Here is a 19,747-nt window from a genome sequence, read left to right as displayed (position 1 = left end):
GCATCCTGCAATTATCTCACTTCCATGATGCTGCGATTAAGGTTGCTCCTAATACAGCACCAGGACATGACACAAGGGCACGTTTTGGGCCTGTGAATACTCAGCACTGGGCAAAGTGGTGAGGATTCAGCTGTTTTGGCAGCTCTTGCCTGTAAACACAGAGGTGGAGGGGAGGAGATTTCTGAAAGAAAAATATCTCCTTGCTGTGCTTTCTCAGTCCTGCCTTCGCTGGTATCAGCTCTCAGGGTTAGTTTGGGGATGGGCTCAAGTTTTGAATTTTGGACCTGAGAATCAAGGCAAGAGGGTTTTGTGGTGGTGCCAGTCTCCCATTTCCATCAGCTGAGGAGCAGATGGGCATGTTGGGAGTGGGGACAGGAGCCACATAAATGCATACATGGGCCATGTATGATGAGAGTAGTTGGTTTTGGAGGCCTGGACTCCATTTCTCATTTGCTCCCTGACGCTGTGAGTTGTTGTCACTGCTCAGCAGTTGGGTGGAGCAAAAAGCAAAAGACGGAATTGCTACTACCCCACCCCTCCACCTTCCCAAGGGAAGATAAAAAGGGAATAAGGATGAGAGACTCGAAAGTTGGAAATTAAAACTGAAAAGGGTTTACTGGAACAGGGGAAAGGTAGTAACACATGGGATGAGGAGCAAAAATACAAATGTATACAAATATATATGCAACCCCGTCTCCGTGCCGGCAGGGATAGGTGCCTGAGGGCCCCTCGGGGCAGGGCCGACTCAGGAGGGGGCTCCACGGCTCTTCCCAGCACCCGATGGATGTGGATTCTGAAGAGCAGGAGGCAGCTGGGGGTAAAGGAGCACAGGGGAACAGCACCGAAGCCAGGAGAGGAGCGGCAGAAAGAGAGGAGGGGCTGGGGTCTGCCTGAGCTTTATAGAGTATGGGAAGGGAATGGGAGGCAATATTGACCCCTCTGTGTTCTGCCCCTCTCAGATCCCTCAGGGTCTTAAGACCCCTCCTTCTTTAGTTCCTGGTACTCAAATTTTAGTTGAGTACTCCACTCAAAATATGACAATTGTTTCTGGAGGGATGGCAGCTTTGTGGGCCAGCAGTGCCTGACGCTGGAGGAGAATAAGTCCTGTCCACACTGCCTGAGTGGTCTTCCCACCAGGAAGGCACATTGTCCTGTCAGTCTCCAACTTGGAAACAAGACATCCTTGTGATGTCTTATGTGAGGATACTGCTGTGAACACAAGCTGGCAAAGGCAATGGGTTGGCCTGTCTAACTTATGTAGTTTAATGTGGAAAAGGGGAGAGTGAAAAGCAATGTGTCATTCTGGAGTAGATACGTGCTACATGTAGCTCTAGGTTGTCAGCAGATAATAAAATAGTATGCAAAGAACTGCAGAAGCCTTTTTAATTTGATTTATTTTCCATGCTGGTTCTGAAAAAGCATGATTGTCTGACAATATAGCTGCAGATTCATAGCTTCACAGGCATTAGAACCAGATGGACCTATTAGATCAACCACTCTGCTCACTCGTCCTACCTTGCCAGCTGGGATTTCATCCATCTCCCTGCTGAGAGCCCTGTAATTTCTGGTGTGAATTGTGCCATGGGCTTTGTTTGCTCCAGAAGGTCTCCACGGGACAGTCATAGAGTGGCTTGGGGCAACCAGAATCGGTTTCCTGTACTGACAGCTTATTCAGATTTTTGGGATAATCCCTCTCACGACTGATCTTTGATTGTGTGAAGGTGTGTATGTTGTTGGTCTGCAATATCCACAGTCATGGCCTGGCATATATGCTGGGCAGGGTAAGCTCTTACTCTTTTGGAACAGGTGATGGATGCTCAGCTTTCTCTTAATTTTGCAGAATCATTGGTGGATTCATAAAGATAATGATCATTGTAATAATCAATAAACAGAATTCATTGCCTCTCCTGGTAGACTTGAAAGCCCTTTGTAGAGAAGTGACTCTGAAATAGGCAGTGCAGAAGTAATTACAGGAACATAAAACTGGCAATATGATTCTGCTATTTAAGTGGGGCTGCATGAAGAGGGACCTCCTTACCATCTTGCTCTTGCCATTGTGACAGCACCTACTGTGATACTGCTTTCAAATGCATTGACTTCAGACATCACAACAAACTTTGAAATATGCTTTTAAGGGATTTATGCCAAGGAAAGCCTCTCTGGTAACAATTTACCCAAGTTAAATATGCCAGAGGAGGAAGTGAGAATTAACACCAGGATCCAGACTGCTCTAGGACAGAAGGCAAAATGCTGAAGCTGCTTTTCTTGTAGAAATCTCTTTTCGTGTGTGGATGTGTGGAGGGAGCCTGGAAATCATCCCCTGCAGTCGCGTTGGACATGTCTTCCGGAAGAAACATCCATACATCTTTCCAGAGGGAAATGCCAATACATACATTAAGTAAGTGTTTTGCACTTGCTTAGTTTTTATGAAGTAGAATAAGGTGCTGCCTTGCAAGGAAGGGGAACAGAAAAGATAGGGAGAACAGTTTTATTGGAATATTTTGAAATATCTCTGGGCAGGAATCATAAAATAATTTGGGTTGGAAGGGACCTCTAAAGGCCATCTAGTCCAGCCCCCCTGCAGTAAGCAGGGACACCCTCAACTAGATCAGGTCACTCTAGTGACCTGAAGTCACTCAAGTCAAGTCGCTCATCAAGTCTCTTGTTGAATATCTCCAGGGATGAGGCATCCACTATCTCTTTGGGCAACCTGTTCAATTTTTCCACTACCCTCATAGTAGAGAACTTTTTCCTAACGTCCAGTGTAAATCTATTCTTCTCTAATTTAAAACTGTTGCCTCCCATCCTGTCACTACAGGCCCTTTCAAACAGTCCCTCTCTAGCCTTCCTGTAGGTCCCATTCAGACACTATAAGGTTATTATTAGGTCTCCCTGGCGTCTACTTTTCTCCAGGCTGAACAACGCCAGCTCCCTCTTCCTGTCTTCATAGGAGAGAAGAAAATCAAGCCAGTATGACTCTTCCTTAGGTTTTTACAGTGTTTAGAATATGACAAAAATAGGACACCTCTATAGGACCTTTTGTTAACACGGAAATGGAGGGACAGCCCCAGCATCTCCCTGAGCACCAGCTACTCTAACAGCAAATGGTTTAAGCCTTGTGGTCATCAGAACACATTTATAATGATCTGAAATCAGGCTGCCAGCAATGTCTATCACTATGAAATAACCTGAGCTGAGGGCTGAGAGTAGCTGAACTGAACCAGATATATTGGTTATTGATGTCTCTCAGAGCAGGGAGCTGAGCAGAGTGCCAGAGCAGTGGGATTGGCCTCCAGGTTGGTGGCTGCCACCAGACCACGTGTTGCACCTCACTGGCAGGGGACACCAAAGGAACAGCATCCCAGCTGAAAGGGGCTGACCTTACACATGGGAACATAGACTGAATCAGGTACTGAAAAGGCCAAATGAAATGGGCTAAGATCCTGAGAACAGCAGGCAAGGCAGGAGGCAGTCCAGAAGTGAAAATTGGCATGGGAAAGATGATGGGAAAAAATCCTGAAGATTGTCCCTTAAGTAAATGGCAGAGAAAAAACACTGAGAGCATTTATATACTTGGTGTTCTTGTGGCTGAGCCACAAGCACAGCCCATGGGCTTTTTGGAGAGATCTGAATCTCTCCAAAATGAATTCAGGTGTGAGCCTTGGCATTTATCCCCATATTTCTTACAAACCCAAATGAGATCAGGAAACCCTTCATGTTGGGGAAGATTAGATACAGACCATAAAATCATAAAATGGTTCTGGTGTGAAGGTCATCTAAAGATCATCTAGTTTCAACCCCCCTGCCGTGGACAGGGTCACCTCCCACTATACCAGGTTGCTCGAAGTCCCATCCAGCCTGGCTTCAAACACTCCAGGGAGGGGTATCCACAATTTCCCTGTACTATCTGTGCCAGGGTTTAAACCACTCTCACAGAAAATAATTTCCTCCTGATATTTAACGTAATCTAAACCCCTCTGTTCTGGGTTGATGTGGTGCCATTTCTGCTAGCAGGGAAGGAGTCCCACAGAGGTGGCTCAGGTAAGTAGCTTCTGAATAGCTCTCCTGCTCCAAAGTGCCTGGCCCCACCTCAGGACATCAGGGACACAAAAGATGTGCATGTCTGAAGAAGAAGAACTTACTGAAGAAGGGGAAATACATGGTGATTAAGAGCAGGGCAGAGGAGAGGGGGAGGTGAGAGAAAGCAAGAGGTGAAGACAGAGAATACCGCCAGAAGAGAGCAACACCAGAGGAGAGAAAAGCTGGAGCAGAGAGACCAAGGTCAGTGAAGGAAAGAGAGAAGGTGCCTGAACAGAGATTTTTACCTACGTCCTGTGGTGAGATGGCAGCCTGTGCCCTGCAACCCATGGAGGATCACGGTGGAGCAGACCCTGAAGGGTCATGGTGGAGCAGATGTTGTGGACCTGTTGTGGTCCATGAAGGCTGTTGTTGGAGTGGTTGTGGACCTACAGCCTATGGAAGATCACAGTAGATGTTGTGGACCTGCAGCTGTGGAGTAGTTTGTGGCTTTGTGGGTTGCCCACACTGGAGCAATTTGCTCTTGAGGAACTGTGTCTTGTAGGAGGGACTCACATTGGATGGGTTTGTGAAGGACTTTCTCCCGTGGGAAGGACTCCATGATGGAGTAGGGGAAGACTGTGAGGAATCTTCCCTGAGGAAGAAGTAGTGGCAGAAAAAAAACCTGTTCCATCCAGACTGTAAACCCTACTCCCTGTTCCCCTGTGCTGCTAGGGGTGAGGAGGTACAGATATTGAGAACAAAGTCATTTGGGTTCAGGAAGAAGGGAAAGGTGAAGGAAAAGTATTTAAGCTCTGATTTGTGCTTTCTTTTTGCCTTGTTTTGATTATTGATCAATTGAATTGATTTTTTCCCAAGTTGTATCTGTTTTGCCCATGACTTCATAGCCCTGGAACCCACGAGGTTCTAGGTGGATTTCCTTCTCTCCATTCTGTAATGGGGAAGGGGGAGTGAGTGGCCGTGTGGTCCTTTGTTAGAGGTCACAAACCATGACACCCTCTTTCAGCCTGAAACCATTACCCCTTGTCCTATGCAAGGGATCCTTCTCCTTACATGCACTTGTAAAAAGTCCCTTCCCATCTTTTCTGAGTCTAGTGGATGCAAAGCATCCAGCTGAGTTTGAAATGGTGATTTCTTCACCCAAGGTTTTGTCTGTTGTGTTTGGTCCCTGGAATAATGAGTAGGGCTACTTTCTCTAGTAGTGAGAGGTGGGCTGGCTCGAAGGTGGTTTGGATGAAGCTGAAGACCAAGTTGAGGATGGGAGGGGAGTGGAATAAATTAGCTGATGTGTTTTAGAAAATGGAGTTTTTCTTGGTTTCACCTGCCTTTCATTGCCTGTTTCAGAAACACCAAACGCACAGCAGAGGTGTGGATGGACAAATTCAAGCAGTACTATTATGCTGCTCGTCCTGCAGCCCAGGGGAGGCCTTATGGAAAGTAAGTGTCTGTCTTTCCTGCCTGTGCTCTGCCTGTGCCCTGCCTGCTGCAGTGTTTGTGGACTCATTGCCCTGCTCCAGAAACCCACCTGTGTTGTGTCTGTAGTAACAATTAAATGCTAATGATATGCATATGCTAAGAGCACAGCAATGAAGGGTTTAACAGGTAGTTTGTATGCTGTGCTAGTTTATCCCAGTGAGTGAGCTGAATGGCTTAGGCTATGTCCTGTCCTTTACATTAGGTACAGGCACTTCTGGTCCTAGAGTGGAGTCTGGGGAGGAGAGTCCTGAGGTCTCACTGGCAGTTGAGGAACAAGGAAATCATCAAATTTTGAGCCTGCTAAGACTTTATTGAAAAGGAGCAAGGGCTTTATATTCAGGGAGTTTGATGCTTATTCTGTGAACAGTCAGGAACAACTTCCTGTCAGGAGGACTTTATGTTTTTCTGTTAATTTCTCTTTCTCATATGTTCTTCCTTTCCTTAGAAGGTTTCCTCTAGACCACAGTGGGTTCCAAATGTAACCTCAAATTCTTTCTGATTACTCTTCAATTTCTAAGATAAATTTCTAAGATAAATAAATTGAAGTCCTGGTGACTATCCTGTTTCCACTGAATTCATACCCTTTTCCCATCAATAAGCATGAAGTGAAGTAACAGCTCTGTCCTGCTAAATAGAGGTGGATATAGAGAAGGTAGTCTATGCAGGGGGAAGTTACTGGAGGCTTCCTACTGCTCTGTAAATGCCAGCTCATAACAGCTCCATGGGTGGAGGCAGGCCCAGAAGGGAGCTAAAGTTGGGAACGTGTCACTATACAGCATGATCCTTCAGCAGAAATTTCGTCCTGGCTAAGGAAAGAAGTGTTCTACTGTGTAATTAACTTCTGTGACTTAAAGACGTGTCTGTATGCTTTAGTGAATCAAGGCCTTTTGTAGTCCTGTAAACCAAGTAATTTATTATAGCATATATTAATAATAGCATTTTCTTACTAATAATTTTTAAATTACTGTACTTTTCCATGAACCTTTTATCCACCACACTCCAGACTCCTTGTTAAAATGTCAGTATCTCATCATCTCATCTTGGTATATTACCAAGTGAGACCTCCAAAGAGACAGAGATCAAAATTATTGACACAGCTGATGCAGAAGATAGCAGAAAATAGAGATGCTGATGCTCTTGTGTTTGCTGTCTGTGCATATCTGTTTGGTTTGTCTCCCTTTTTGGTGCATTGGTTCTCACCTTCATGAATGCCATTGTGTCTCTACAACATTTGCTTCCCACAGCATCCAGAGCCGAGTGGAGCTGCGGAAGAGGTTGAAATGCCACAGTTTCAAGTGGTACCTGGAAAACATATATCCTGAACTCCGGTATGGATGTGTGATCTCCACTTGTCTTTAGCAGGCCAGTGAAATGCCCCATCCCTTCTGCCCCACAGAACGTTCCCCTGCCCCTCCAGTCTCTACACTTCCCTCCTGTCCCAGAGACACAGGCACCCCCTCCCTTGGCCTTTACAGAAAGGCACAGTGAATTTTGTGCTGGCTTTAAACACAGCTTGCTCGGTGTGATGTGGTTCATTTGTGATCCTACTTTTGCTTGGTAGTCTTACAGACTCTGTGGCTCTTTGCTGCAGGGCTGGTGAGGGGCAAAGCACCAGTGATTTCTCTAAGCTCTTGGGGCTTCCTCGGGTATTTTCCTGCCCATGCTGCATGACAAAGGTGGTATAGGGCAAATTTTCCGTACAAAAGTATCCCAATGTGGAAATACCCTGTAGCCTTTGTTTGGGTTGGTTTAGGACTTAACTCTTACATTTAAAAAAACAACAACCCACTTCTAATTCATAGTCCTTTCACACTGTTCTGTGATACTCACGACTTCTCTCTTGTGAAACCACCCACTCTAAGGAGTTTATGGCCTGTATTCAGGTGGCTCAGTCTTACTCCTAGCCAGTGTTTTGCTTAATATGCACTTCCACTTCTGCTTTTGCACAGATCTCTTTTAAAAACTCACCAAAACTACTCCAAAAACCATTGCATCCAGTCCCTCAGTCACTATCAGGAGTCATGCTCAGAAAGGGCACAGAAAGTTTGGTGATACTTCCAGGGAAATGGTGGTGCAATGGCTGAGTACAGAATGACAGTGTGAAAATTATTTGTAGCTATTTCCTTGCTTTTTTTTGCCACGTGTGTCCTTGCATGGAATCATTCACAGGGAATGCCAAGGTTCTGTGGCAGTTTGTTATAAAGTTTCCCACTTCTGTAGGCTGAAGGCTGACCTTAGCCTGTCCACAGTCTATTCCTTGCTCCTCTGTTTGCCTTGTGCAGAGTTATTTATTTTTTTCCTCTTTTAAAGGCCAGCCATCAGTCCAACTCTGAGAACTGCTTCTGCAGTGTCTCTGTCCATGTACTGCCCTCAGTGGTTCAGTATCATGAAAGCACTTGCCACTCTCATTTTCTGGAGGTGAAATGGTGCGACTGCAGCCTCCTCACCCCACTGAACCTCCTTGTGACTACTCCTGTACCTGGGTGTTGTTTTCATGCTGTTCCCACAGGATTCCCGAGGAATCGCTCTATCAGACCGGGGTGATCAGGCAAAGGCAGAGCTGCCTGGAGTTGCACAAATCTGATGCCCAAGAGCTCCCTGTCCTCATCTTAAACCCTTGTACCAGCAGCAAAGGCACGGCGGCAGCAGCAGCACAGGTAAGGTGTGTGGCTTTGTCCCCCTGATACTGCCTGGAAAGAATCTGAGGCAGCTTCAAGTTGATTTCCTAATTCTGCTAAAACTCTGTTGGAGAATTACTCATTCTGTGAACCCCTTTCATGTAGTTAAACCCTGGTAAGTCCTCCTTGCCTTTATGGAGACCCTGGGCAGCAGCAGGGACTGGTGCAGGAGCCACAGTAGAGGTGGAGTGCTTATCTCTGTGTAGCCTGTGAGAAGTTACTGCTGCTCAGGAATGCCACACGCCATTCATCTGCAGAGATCAGAAAAAGACAAAGAAAACTGTAATTTCCTCTTTTAGTCTTACTTGTTTCAAAATGCACTGAATCACAGTGTTATTTATAACTTCATAGTCTGAATTCTCTCGATTTTAGATTGCCTATTAAACTAGAGAAAATGTAATTAAGATGATCCTAGTTTTTTCAGTCTCAATAAGATAAGAAAATGCTGTATGAGTCTGTTCTCAAAAGCATATTCTAGGAAATATTGGAGCCAAGATGAGGAACATGTGCCTTGCAGTAGAGTCACTGGAGCAGGACTCTGAAGACATAGCTTCAAAACCTGTCTTTGCTTCAGGCTCCCTTTGTGATTTGGGGCATGTCAGTAAGTTCCCTCACTGTTCCCATCTGTGGAAGAGGGAGGATAACCATCACTTGATTCTTCATGGTGCCATGAAATAATTTAATAGGCAATGCTGTGCTTGCTCCCACGTGACTATACATCCTTAACCCTCATGGTTACACATTCAGTGCATGTAGCTATGCATATAAAAGGCCCAGCCTGGAGATGCTGCTGAAAATGTCTCTAGTTTGTATGTGTAAATGAAAGGTTATGATGCATATCTCTTCTGTATGCAGTTACATGCCTGTCTTCACAGTCTGGTAAAATCAACAATGACTACTTGAATTTCAGTCAGTTGAGAAAATATAGCATGTATAACTGCAAGTACCACAAAGTTACACTTCTTACTGTTTAAGTGGTTCAGGGTTTTAGAATTCTTTTTCTTCAACTGCTACATGGACTTTTTACATGAACAGCAAGAGAAGCAAGGTGATGAAAGCAGGTCATCATGTTTTGCAGGGCCAACTCTGCTGAAGGAAATAAAAATGTTTTAGTGAAAATTGCAACTTTCAATGAACTAGATGTTTTGGAAAAAATCTGAGAAAATCAGAACAGAAAGTGCTGCTGCAAGCTTGTATTTCAAAATGAAATTTCATTGGTCATTCTAAAATACCAGTTTGGTGTGATATTTTAAAATAAGAAATGTCATGCCAATTAGTTGGATTGTTTCATTCTCATCAAAGACATTTTAGTTTTACATTTCTGTGTAGTGCTTTTTTCAGTTTTCCATGCCACAAACTTTTTATCTTCCTATTCTGATTCTGCAGCACTTTGCAATAGGTCAACAATTCCCCCAGGATGTCAACTCCATTTCTTGTGCCCACCCAGGACTAACTCCAGGGGAACAGAAAAATGGACTACAGACATTTTGCTGAGTAGCTACACTCAATGCACAGGCAGGAATAAAGAAGAACCTTTATCTTTTATATTCTTCTGTCTTTCTAGGGTAGTTCTTTGTTACTTTTACCCATGCAGAGTATTTCAGATGAAAGGAAGATATTCAAATTCTCATTGTGAAGAGAAACTTTTATTTTAATTGCACAGTTGTTACAAGATCACGTAAACTTGTGGATGGCATGGGGAGTTACAGTCACTAGGCTGTGTAGGATAAATTATGCAGCAGTCCTGAATGCTACCTGGTTTTGTATTTGGTATACCAGAATAGAGCAATATTCTTCACTTTTAACATAGTGAAGTCACATCTTGTTCACCCTAAGCTTCACTATTTGAAAAATAAGCTTAGCTAAATCAAAGCTGTGCTTTGCTGGCATTTGAATAAGTAGTATGAAAATATGCTTATTCCTTTATTATCAGTATTAGTAACATTAATTTGGCTGCTTGATTGCCTTTCTGCAGCTGCTTGTAGCAACAGATTTGTTGAGACAAAACAAATTTACAGTTTGAGTAAATTGAGAAGAATACTTTGACTGTGAAGAAATCAGATTTACACCCCTAGCAGATCTCAAACCCTCCTTGGTGGAATCTGGCATTAGTCTTGAAGTAGTAAAAGGAGCACTGAGGCACAAGAAGACTCTTCATCTTCTCATAGCAGAACTCTGTCTTCTCACTCTAGAATCCACTTCACCTTTCCCAATCCAAAAGGTCTGGTAGCAGTCAGGGCAGGTTCTGTCCTCTGGGGTGACCTTCAGGGGGACGTCCTCTTGAGTTAGCGACTGGTAGAGATCTTTGTGCTGTGCTGCCCATCTTCAGGACACAGAGAGCTCTACCTTCTCTCCTGCCCACCAGAGCCCTCTATCTCATTTGCTAAATGAATTGATTGATTCAGTTTTTCACAAGAAAAATGCACCTGAGGGAAAATTGATCATAATTTTCTCCTGGTCTATCTGATGGAGACGTGACTAGTTTTTTTTCTTTCGAAATGAATTTGTTTTGATACTTATCCACACATCTCTGGTGTAGACATCTGACTCTGGGATTTATTTAAATCATTAGCAGAAGACACTTCAGCATGCATACTTACACACATGTAATCAGAAGCCACAAGATGAATGTCAAGTTAGTCATTTCCTAGACAAGCAGGGAAACAGTGGGAAGGCTGCAGCATCCATTTCCCAGGCTTGCACCAAAAATGTCTGGCCTGCACCTGAAAAATATCTGGACCTTGGAGCTGAGTGTCTGCCATTGTATGTGGCATTGGAGCTTACCCCAGTGGCATGAGGACTAGTGTGGGTTGACTAGATCTGCACTTTCTTAGGAGAACATTTAGCATCTATACAAACTAACCCAATAGTGTTCATCTTGAGCTATCTCAACCATAAAAATTCTCTTCTGACCTTCCTCCCCTCTAAAGTCTTCATTCTTCTCATGTCCTGCCCCAGCTGCAGGCCAGCTGGAGCTGTGAGATACAGGCTGAGCTGACAGAGCAGAGGGGCTGTCTGGCAGCAGTGCCACCTCCACACACAGCCTGCTGTGGGCACCTTCTGTGTTTTGCTTTCCCTCTCCTGAGACCTGTGTAAGAGCTAGTTGCATCCCAGGGCCATTTGATGACTGCAGCAGTTCAGTGTCCTTAGGTGACCCAGTCAGTCATGTGCCTTAGAAAGTCCCTCCCTGTGATTTTAAAATTGAGGGCTGAGGTTGTTCCTGGCTTCCTGAGAAATATTTTTCTCTAGCTACTATACTGCCTTCCAGTTACAGCTTATGTCTTGCTTGGCAGAAGAGCATGTACAGTTCTGTCACAATGCTGGGCTCCCATGGGGCTACTCCTAGGAGGGTAAAGAGGCTCCTTTTTTTTTCTTCTGCCAGCCAGGCTACGCCAAGCTAAAGGTCACATTTTAAAATAAATTTCTCAATTCACAATGATGCTGAGTAGCAGTGGCAGGTGCCTGCTCAAACAGTGTTGAAGCATTGAAAAAGAGTCACGAGCCTCACATGGGGCTAACATTATTCTAGGTTTCAGAAAGGATCATTGGTTGTGGTAGCTCTGCTCTCCCAGTCCACCCTCTTTCTCCTTGCTCTAACACCACTTTGTCAGCTTTGTCTTTAAAAGGCAGGAAATCCTGATTGCAGTCTTACCCTGTGCACCTGTTTTTCCTTGATACTGGGGGTCAGCTCTCAACCCTGTTGGCATCACTTCAGGCCAGTCTGCAAGCCTGAAGCTGTGTTACTTCCTTGAAGGTTTCTCTTCCTTTTCTTAAGACTACTCTGGGCTGCCCCATTCACCATAAGCCTCAGGGTGTGAAGCTCTGCTGTTGTTACTGCTGTTCTTCCCACTTGAGTGCACAGTGTGCCAGGGTTTAGAAGATTAAATAGTTTCTCATGGGGAAAAAAAAAAAGCAGGAATTTTCATCTCAACTGCTACAAATAAGGGAAGAGATAGGGTAAGATAAAACTTTGCATGACCATTTGCCTGTATTTTAATTCAAAGCTTTTTGTGTATTCTGTCGTGTTCAAGTGACCTTTTTTTTCCTCAAAATTTCTGTGTCATTTTCTGCATCATTTTCTCTGTCTTTCATCTAGGACTGAAAAGAGACAAGCAATGATTAGAACAGGATAAAACATTTTCAATAGAACTGGTTTCCATAAAAAGACATTCTGCCAGAACAGAAGGGCTCTGTGGGGGTAGCCTGGGTGCAAGAGGGGAAGATCCAATGTTAGCTATCAAACTCACTCAGATATGTAGCTCTATCAGCCTCTCTTCTTATGATGGAGAAGTTCCCACCACTCTGTATATCCCGTGGTGCTTTGATGGATGAGAGGATGGTCCTGCCTTTGAGAAGGTGTGAATGTCAGGAACACTTGAACAGAGCCTAGCCTGGAAAAAAAAGCATTGAGAGAACCTCTGGGAGCAACAGTCCTCTGTGAAGTGTCTCAGTGAAGCAAGGAGGTTAACAGGTCATGAAGTCCCACTCCCTGAGTTAGCTGGGGAATCCACCATACACAGAAGTTGCAGGATTAGATTGCTGCTGCTGAGGAGCCTCCTGGGTGTAGCTCAGACCTTGTCCTGAGCTAAAATGACAAGCAATCCGTTAAAAATGTAAACCAGGATTTCAAAGCAGCTTGTAGCAGTTCAGGCACTGAGAGCAGTGTAGGAGCTTGCCCTGTACGGTTTGCTTCTTTGCAGATGCAGGATTGATTTGGCACCCAGTTTCTGAGGCTGGTGGTTTACACAGCAGCTGATGATGTGCATGGTTGGAATGTTATGTAATTTTTCACACAGGGTCAGGTAAACACTGCTCCTTCTGACAAAGAAGAAGTAGTTGCCAGAAGGCGTTTTGAGTGCAGACTATGGCTTTGAAAATTATTGTTTGTTATGTGTTGAAATCCTTGGGAGCTATTGCTGAGAAGCCTGTGGGCAGGCTGTTCAGAAAGCCAGGTTTGATTTCCATTAGCTAGTGGGGAGTAGTAGGCTAAGAAATGTGGGGTATAAGGATGACAGTGTGAAGTCTTTGTGGATCTGGGTTTGCTGTGCAAAAATGTGCCTTCCCTTTCAAGTGGCTAAGTACCTGCATGAAGTGGGATTTATATTCCCAGCAATTAATTGCCTGTAGCTGTCTGTTTTGAAGTCAGAGAGAAGAGTTAAAGCTGCTGATGGTGACAAATACCAAAGAGGTGGAAGTCTTTCCCTGCTCTAATAAATCATGCTAATGCAATCCAAAGCTTTCACCATTCACAGTCATGGGAGCTGCAGGAATTCCAGCTTTCAGGTCAGGGCAGCCATTCTTCACCTGCCCTCCAGCACACAGAAAAAGTTGAAGTCTCTCAGGAGCACCTTCTACCATTCGTTTTTCCAGCCTAAACTACCACACATTTAAGCACTGCATTCCCCTCAGTTACCAGCACTCCTGCTCACTCCATTCCTCCCAGAATTCTGATTCCTCTCTATCTGAGCTATCAGCTATTGTGCTTTCTCTCTGCACCTTTTCTTTCAGGGCAGCTTTTTCTCTCATAGTCTATACCCTGTCAAATTATATGACTTGGCTCTTGGGACCTACTGCAGAAGCCCTCTTGCTCCCTGGCCTTGCTCTCTCCAGCATGAAATCAGAAAGTATTCAACTGGAATAAGCACGGGAGTAAACTTCTATGAAATACCACTGGGCTAAACAGACTGTCTTTACCTACCTAATGCCTTGTCCAGTATTTTTGAAATCCTGATCAAGCCATCAGCCTCTTCTCTTTTTCTCCCGAGAAAAACATCCATGGGTGGAAAAGAGGGCTGTACATAGGATAATGAGTCTCTGCTCCCTCCAAATTAGTTCTAGGAGCTGGTAAGGAGCAGGTGAACATGACAAGCAGCATGAGGAATAAAACAATGGGGCAGCCAAGGAAAGGGGGAATAGCAGTGCTCATGACAGATCAGTAAAGCACGTTTGGAGTTTGATCCTGCTCCTATGGTATAAAAGGGAGCTTTATCCCAAATTTTTGTGATATTTGGAAATAGATTCCTGGGAACTGCAAACATTTGCTGTACATCACCTCTCTCCCTGCTAGCCACAAAGCATTGCTGCTGCTCTTCCTCTGAAAAAGAGGATTGCAGATTGTATGGTTGCACATTTCTGCCTCTTTCTCCATATTTCCATTCCCCTCTTCCCCAGCCACTGTCCAGTTCTGACTATGAGATCATTTGCCTTATGAACCATTGTGTTCCAGCAGCTTTTTTAGACATTTTCTTTGGAATACACAGTCTCTCATAACAGCTGCAGTTCTTAGAAAGCTTATAACATCCTAGAGACTGTTCTGGTGCCTCTGTAAGTCAGTGAGGTCCGTGCTTGTTTTCTGAGGGAGCAAGATCCAAGCCAAAGTGTTTGCTTTCCAGGTAGAAGAATACCAAGAATCAGCCCTGATGTCTCACCGCTTTTCTTTTTCTTCCTCTTTTTAGGAATGGACATACACATACAAACACCAAGTTCACCAGCAGCAGCTGTGTTTGTCTGTGTACACCCTTTTCCCTGGTTCCCAGGTGCTTCTGTCACCTTGCAAAGAAGGTGACAACAAGCAGGTGAGCCCTTTTGTTCATCCCCCATAGCATTATCATAGCATTACTGCATATCAAATGGCCCATGTGCTCTGTCTTCTTCTGGGAAGCACTGTCTGGGAGTACAGACTCTGGCTGGTTCATCCCTTTGCTTCTTAAATGAGTGTGTTGATAAGGATGTCTATTAGAGTGGGTGGTGATAAGGATACTTAGCTGCAGAATTCAAACCAAAACTGGCAATTTAGTTCACATGGCTGCCAGATGCTAACATTTCTCTGCAATTAATCATTGAGCTGGCATTTGAACCAGTGACCTGGGGAAAAAGCTGTTAGCAATATATCATCTTCCTGAAGACAGGTGGAGGCTGAGCTTCAATGAGTCTGCTTCTGATGGGAGAAATGCTCCGTATGTGCTCTGCTGGGTGTGGGCTGGGGGACCCAGTACTCCCCAGTACCAGGCCACAAAGGATGAATTCTGGCTGAACAGGCAGATACTGAAGAAAATTTGGGTTAAAAATAGAGCTTACAGTCTATGGAAAAAAGGGCTGGCTACTCAGGAAGAGTTTAGTAATATAGTTAAGTCATGTAGAAAGAAAATTAGAGAGACAGAGGCATGATTTGAACTCAATCTTGCCACTTCCATTAAGAATAACAAAAAGTCTTTCTACAGATACATCAACAGCAAAAGGAGGGGCAGGGAAAACCTCCATTCTTTGCTGGACATGTGGGGAAACATAGTTACCAGAGATGAGGAAAAACCTGAGGTATTTAGCACATTCTTTACCTCAGTTTTCGGCAGCTATCTGTCCTGAGGACAGATAGCTTTTGGGGCTTGTAGAGAGAAATAGGAAGCTGAGTAGCTCCCCTGTAATCCTGGAAGGAACAGTTTGTGACCTGCTGAGCCACTTGGATCCTCACAAGTCTATGGGACCAGATGGGATCCACCCCAGGGTGACGAGGGAGCTGGTGGAAGAGCTCTCCAGGCCACTCTCCATCATTGACCAGCAGTCCTGGCTCACTGGGGAGGTCCCAGATGATTGGAAGGTGGCAAATGTCACACCAATCCACAAAAAGGGATGAAAGGAGGACCCAGAAAACTACAGGCCTGAGTAGGTCCTGCCTGACCAACCTGATCTCCTTTTATGATCAGGTGACACGCCTGGTGGATGAAGGGAAGGCTGTGGATGGAGTCTACCTGGACTTCAGCAAAGCCTTTGACACCGTCTCCCACAGCATTCTCCTGAGGAAGCTGTCAGCCCAGGGCTCAGACAGGAGCACTCTGTGCTGGGTTAGGAACTGCTGGAGGCCCCCAGAGAGTGGTGCTGAACGGTGCTGATCCAATTGGTGGCTGCTCACCTGTGGTGTCTCCCAGGGATCAGTGTTGGGCCCAGTTCTGTTTAATATCTTCACTGATGATTTAGATGAGGGCATTGAGTCCACCATTAGCAAATTCGCAGATGACACCAAGCTGGGGGGGAAGTGTGGATCAGCTGGAAGGCAGGAGGGCTCTGCAGAGGGACCTGGACAGACTGGAGAGTTGGGCTGATTCCAATGGGATGAGGTTCAACACGGCCAAGTGCCAGGTCCTGCACTTTGGCCACAACAACCCCATGGGGAGCTCCAGGCTGGGCACAGAGTAGTTGGAGAGCAGCCAGACAGAAAGGGACCTGGGAGTCTGGATTGACAGGAAGCTGAACATGAGCCAGCAGTGTGCCCAGGTGGCCAAGAAGGCCAAGGGCATCCTGGCCTGGATCAGGAACAGCGTGGCCAGCAGGTCCAAGGAAGTGATTCTGCCCCTGTACTCAGCACTGGTGAGGCCACACCTCGAGTCCTGTGTCCAGTTCTGGGCCCCTCAGTTCAGGAAGGATATCGAGGTCCTGGAGCAGGTCCAGAGAAGAGCAAGGAGGCTGTGAAGGGATCCAGCACAAGTCCTGTGAGGAGAGGCTGAGGGAGCTGGGGGTGTTCGGTCTGGAGCAGAGGAGGCTCAGGGAGACCTCATCACTCTACAACTCCCTGAAAGGAGGGTGTAGCCAGGGGGGGTCGGTCTCTTCTCCCAGGCAGCTATCAGTAGGAAAAGAAGGCATGGACTTAAGCTCTGCCAGGGGAGGTTTAGGTGAAATATTAGGAAGAAATTCTTTACAGAGAGGATGATCAGGCATTGGAATGGGCTGCCCAGGGAGGAGGTGGATTCTCTGTCCCTGGAGGTTTTTAAGAAGAGACTGATGTGGCACTCAGTGCCATGGTCTGGTAACCACAGTGGTAGTGGATCAAGGGTTGGACTTGATGTTCTCAGAGGTCCTTTCCAACTTGGATAATTCTGTGCTTCTGTGAATATTGACTGTCTTCTTGATGCTGGATAAATACAGTAAAAGCATAACAAGGAGGAAGCTTATTCACCGCTGGTTCTCTTCTGTGTATCTCTCCTCAGCGATGGGGTAAAGTTGGGTCACACATTGAACACATGGCTTCACGCTTCTGTTTGGACACTGAGATGAATGGGGACACAAATGAGAGCACCAAAGAGCTTGTCATCAACCCTTGTGAAAGCACAGCCATGAGTCAGCGCTGGGACATGGTGATGTCTTGACCTGCTTGAGGACATACACAGCAAGAATGGGCACTGACACATTGCTACACAGCCAAGATGCACAAGATGGAGCTCAAACGAAAAACCATTGGGGGTCCTTATGTGCTGAGAAGAAGAATCATTCACATAAAAATAAGGACATGGCCCTCCACACTGAACAACAGATGTTTCTGCAAGGCATGTAGCCATTATTGACCTGTTGGTGGTCAAGCATTCAAAGAAAAGGGGTAGCAAGGAACCAAACTTGAACATTTTAGAGGGATAGTGGGGCTCCTGTGACTGGCCCCACAGACACTTGGTGTGTGCAATATTTATTAATCTCTCTGGAAACACATTTAGAAGAGCCTTGGAAACTGAAAGAAGACTTGATCTCAGAAAAAAAGGCAGCTTTTGGTGGGTGAGGCAGGTGTGCAAGGAGGGGTTTCCCAAGGGATGCTAAGAAACATCACCTGGGATCAAGTGGGAAACACTGACTTATTTTTGCACTTTTCATTGCTGTGGATGACTTTGTCCTCTGCAGACAACGTGAGTGGACCTGTGTTGCACATTCAAATTTGTATCTTACCCATGTACATTATATGTATAGAGAGGTAGGGCAGTCATTTATGGCTTTGGCCAGGATCAGACCAGCAAGACCTGGGGGTGTCCTGCTCTGTGCTAACAGCACATGGGAGTTATTGAATCTCCAAAGCCCAAGCAAACAGAGGATCCAGTGTGTGAGACTGAAGGATACAAACTGCTGTCAGTCTGGGAGGAAAGGCAGTAACATGATTATTTCTCCTCTCCGAAGGTCATGAGTTATCCTCGGTCACCAGAAACTTCCCTTTAATCTCACTGTGTGTCTCTCACTGCTTTAAATCTGGAACAAGTCAAAATTTTCACTTTTTTTTTCCATAAAAGTAAAATGTTTGGTAATTGAAGGTAATTGTGTCACATTTGTGTTTCCCAGTTTCCTGGCTGCAGAAGAGGGAATGATGTGCTGCTCTGAGAGGAACGGAGGGGGGTAATTAAAACTAGAGACTGCTCTCAGAAAGGAAAAGGGACATTACCTGGTTTTGCTTCCCAATTATCTGGGAAGTACTGAAGAAAAGTGGAGTACTGAAGAAAAAGTTTGGGAAGCAGGGAACTGTGGGTCACAAAGTACCTCACTGCTGAAGTCATGTAGTGTAGGAAGACTTGGCACAAATGAGTTCTTCATGTTTTGGAGATGTCATTAACCAGAGATCAGCTCAGGTTCAATAGTTCTGTGGAAGAGAGGTGACTACCAAAGAAGAATAGGACAGCAGACCTCTGAACAGATCTTAAGAGAGAACTGTAAAGTCCTTTTCTAGCCTGCTCTTTTGGGAAGCTCCCACTACAGGGCACTGCCTGTTTGGTGGCCTGTTTGTGCCACCAAAAACTGTATACACAGCTCTTGTGTTGTAAAAAACTTGAAGAAAACTTTTGCAAGCCCACTGATGTGACTTGAAAAATTAGTTTGTGTCTCTAAAATGCTAGGGTTTAATGAAAATCTTGTTCTTTGTTCCCTGTGCTGCAAATTATAGGTAAAATACCACAAGCTTTGCGCCTTCAAGTGGTCTGAGCATCCCTTCTTGAATAAATTAATGGTTTTTCAGATTTTGCTGCCGCAATTTCTCCTCCCTTAGTGCTGGGAAAAAGCAGTGTGTGTCTCCCCAGCCTTAGAGGCAGAACCTGTATAACTCTTTATTTACAAAAGGTTCCAGGACTGTTGAATGCTTCCTCAGCAAGTCTGCAAAATAACACCAAGTTGGGCGGGAGTGTTGATCTGCTTGAGGGCAGAAAGGCTCTGCAGAGGAATCTGGACAGGTTGAATCAATGAGGTGAATTGTATGAGGTTTATCAAGGCCAAGTGCTGGGTCCTGCATTTTGGTCACAACAACCCCAGGCAATGCTAAAGGCCTGGGGAAGAGTGGCTGGAAAGCTGCCCGCAGAAAAGGACCTGGGGGCCATTGATCAACACCTGACTGAGTATGAGCCAGAAGTGTGCCCAGGTGGCCAAGAAGGCCAGCAGCATCCTGGATTATATCAGAAATGTGGCCAGCAGGAAAAGGGAAGGGGCTGTGACCTCATACTTGGCACTGGTGAGGCTGCAGCTTGAATACTGCATTCAGTTCTGGGCCCCTCACTACAAGGACACTAAGGTGCTGGAGTGAGTTCAGAGACTGAGAAAATAGGGATTGTTTAGTTTGGAGAAGAGGCTGAGATGAGATCATATTGTTCTCTGCAGTTATCTGAAAGGAGGTTTTAGGGAAGGGGGTGCTGGCCTCTTCTCTCTAGTAAATGATGATAAGACTAGAGGAAATGGCCTGAAGTTGCACCAGGGGAGGTTTAGACTAAAGGTGAGGTAGAATTTCATTACTGAGAGAGTAATCAGGCACTGAAATGGGCTGCCCAGAG

The 19,747-nt window shown here is 45.3% G+C and overlaps 1 protein-coding gene across 3 annotated transcripts in view; it reads left to right on the top strand.

Annotated features, from left to right (window-relative positions):
* The window catches only part of GALNT14 (polypeptide N-acetylgalactosaminyltransferase 14), an 89,646-nt gene extending 71,397 nt beyond the window's left edge, over positions 1 to 18,249 (top strand). For 2 of the 3 annotated variants that reach the window (XM_071739871.1, XM_071739870.1), the window contains 6 exons: positions 2,272 to 2,398; positions 5,383 to 5,475; positions 6,759 to 6,842; positions 8,024 to 8,171; positions 14,648 to 14,767; positions 17,171 to 18,249. In XM_071739871.1, the coding sequence (XP_071595972.1) occupies positions 2,272 to 2,398; positions 5,383 to 5,475; positions 6,759 to 6,842; positions 8,024 to 8,171; positions 14,648 to 14,767; positions 17,171 to 17,329 (731 nt within the window). In that variant the 3' untranslated portion in view covers positions 17,330 to 18,249. Of the gene's footprint in view, positions 1 to 2,271; positions 2,399 to 5,382; positions 5,476 to 6,758; positions 6,843 to 8,023; positions 8,177 to 14,647; positions 14,768 to 17,170 lie in introns of all 3 variants that reach the window. The other variant, XM_071739872.1, reaches the window with a different exon arrangement.
* Positions 18,250 to 19,747: the final 1,498 nt, after the last annotated feature.

The sequence above is a fragment of the Heliangelus exortis genome, chromosome 3 (assembly GCF_036169615.1).
Source record: "Heliangelus exortis chromosome 3, bHelExo1.hap1, whole genome shotgun sequence".
Taxonomy (NCBI): domain Eukaryota; kingdom Metazoa; phylum Chordata; class Aves; order Apodiformes; family Trochilidae; genus Heliangelus; species Heliangelus exortis.
Note: the sequence above shows the minus strand (reverse complement) of the source record. Positions and strands in the feature narration are given on the sequence as shown.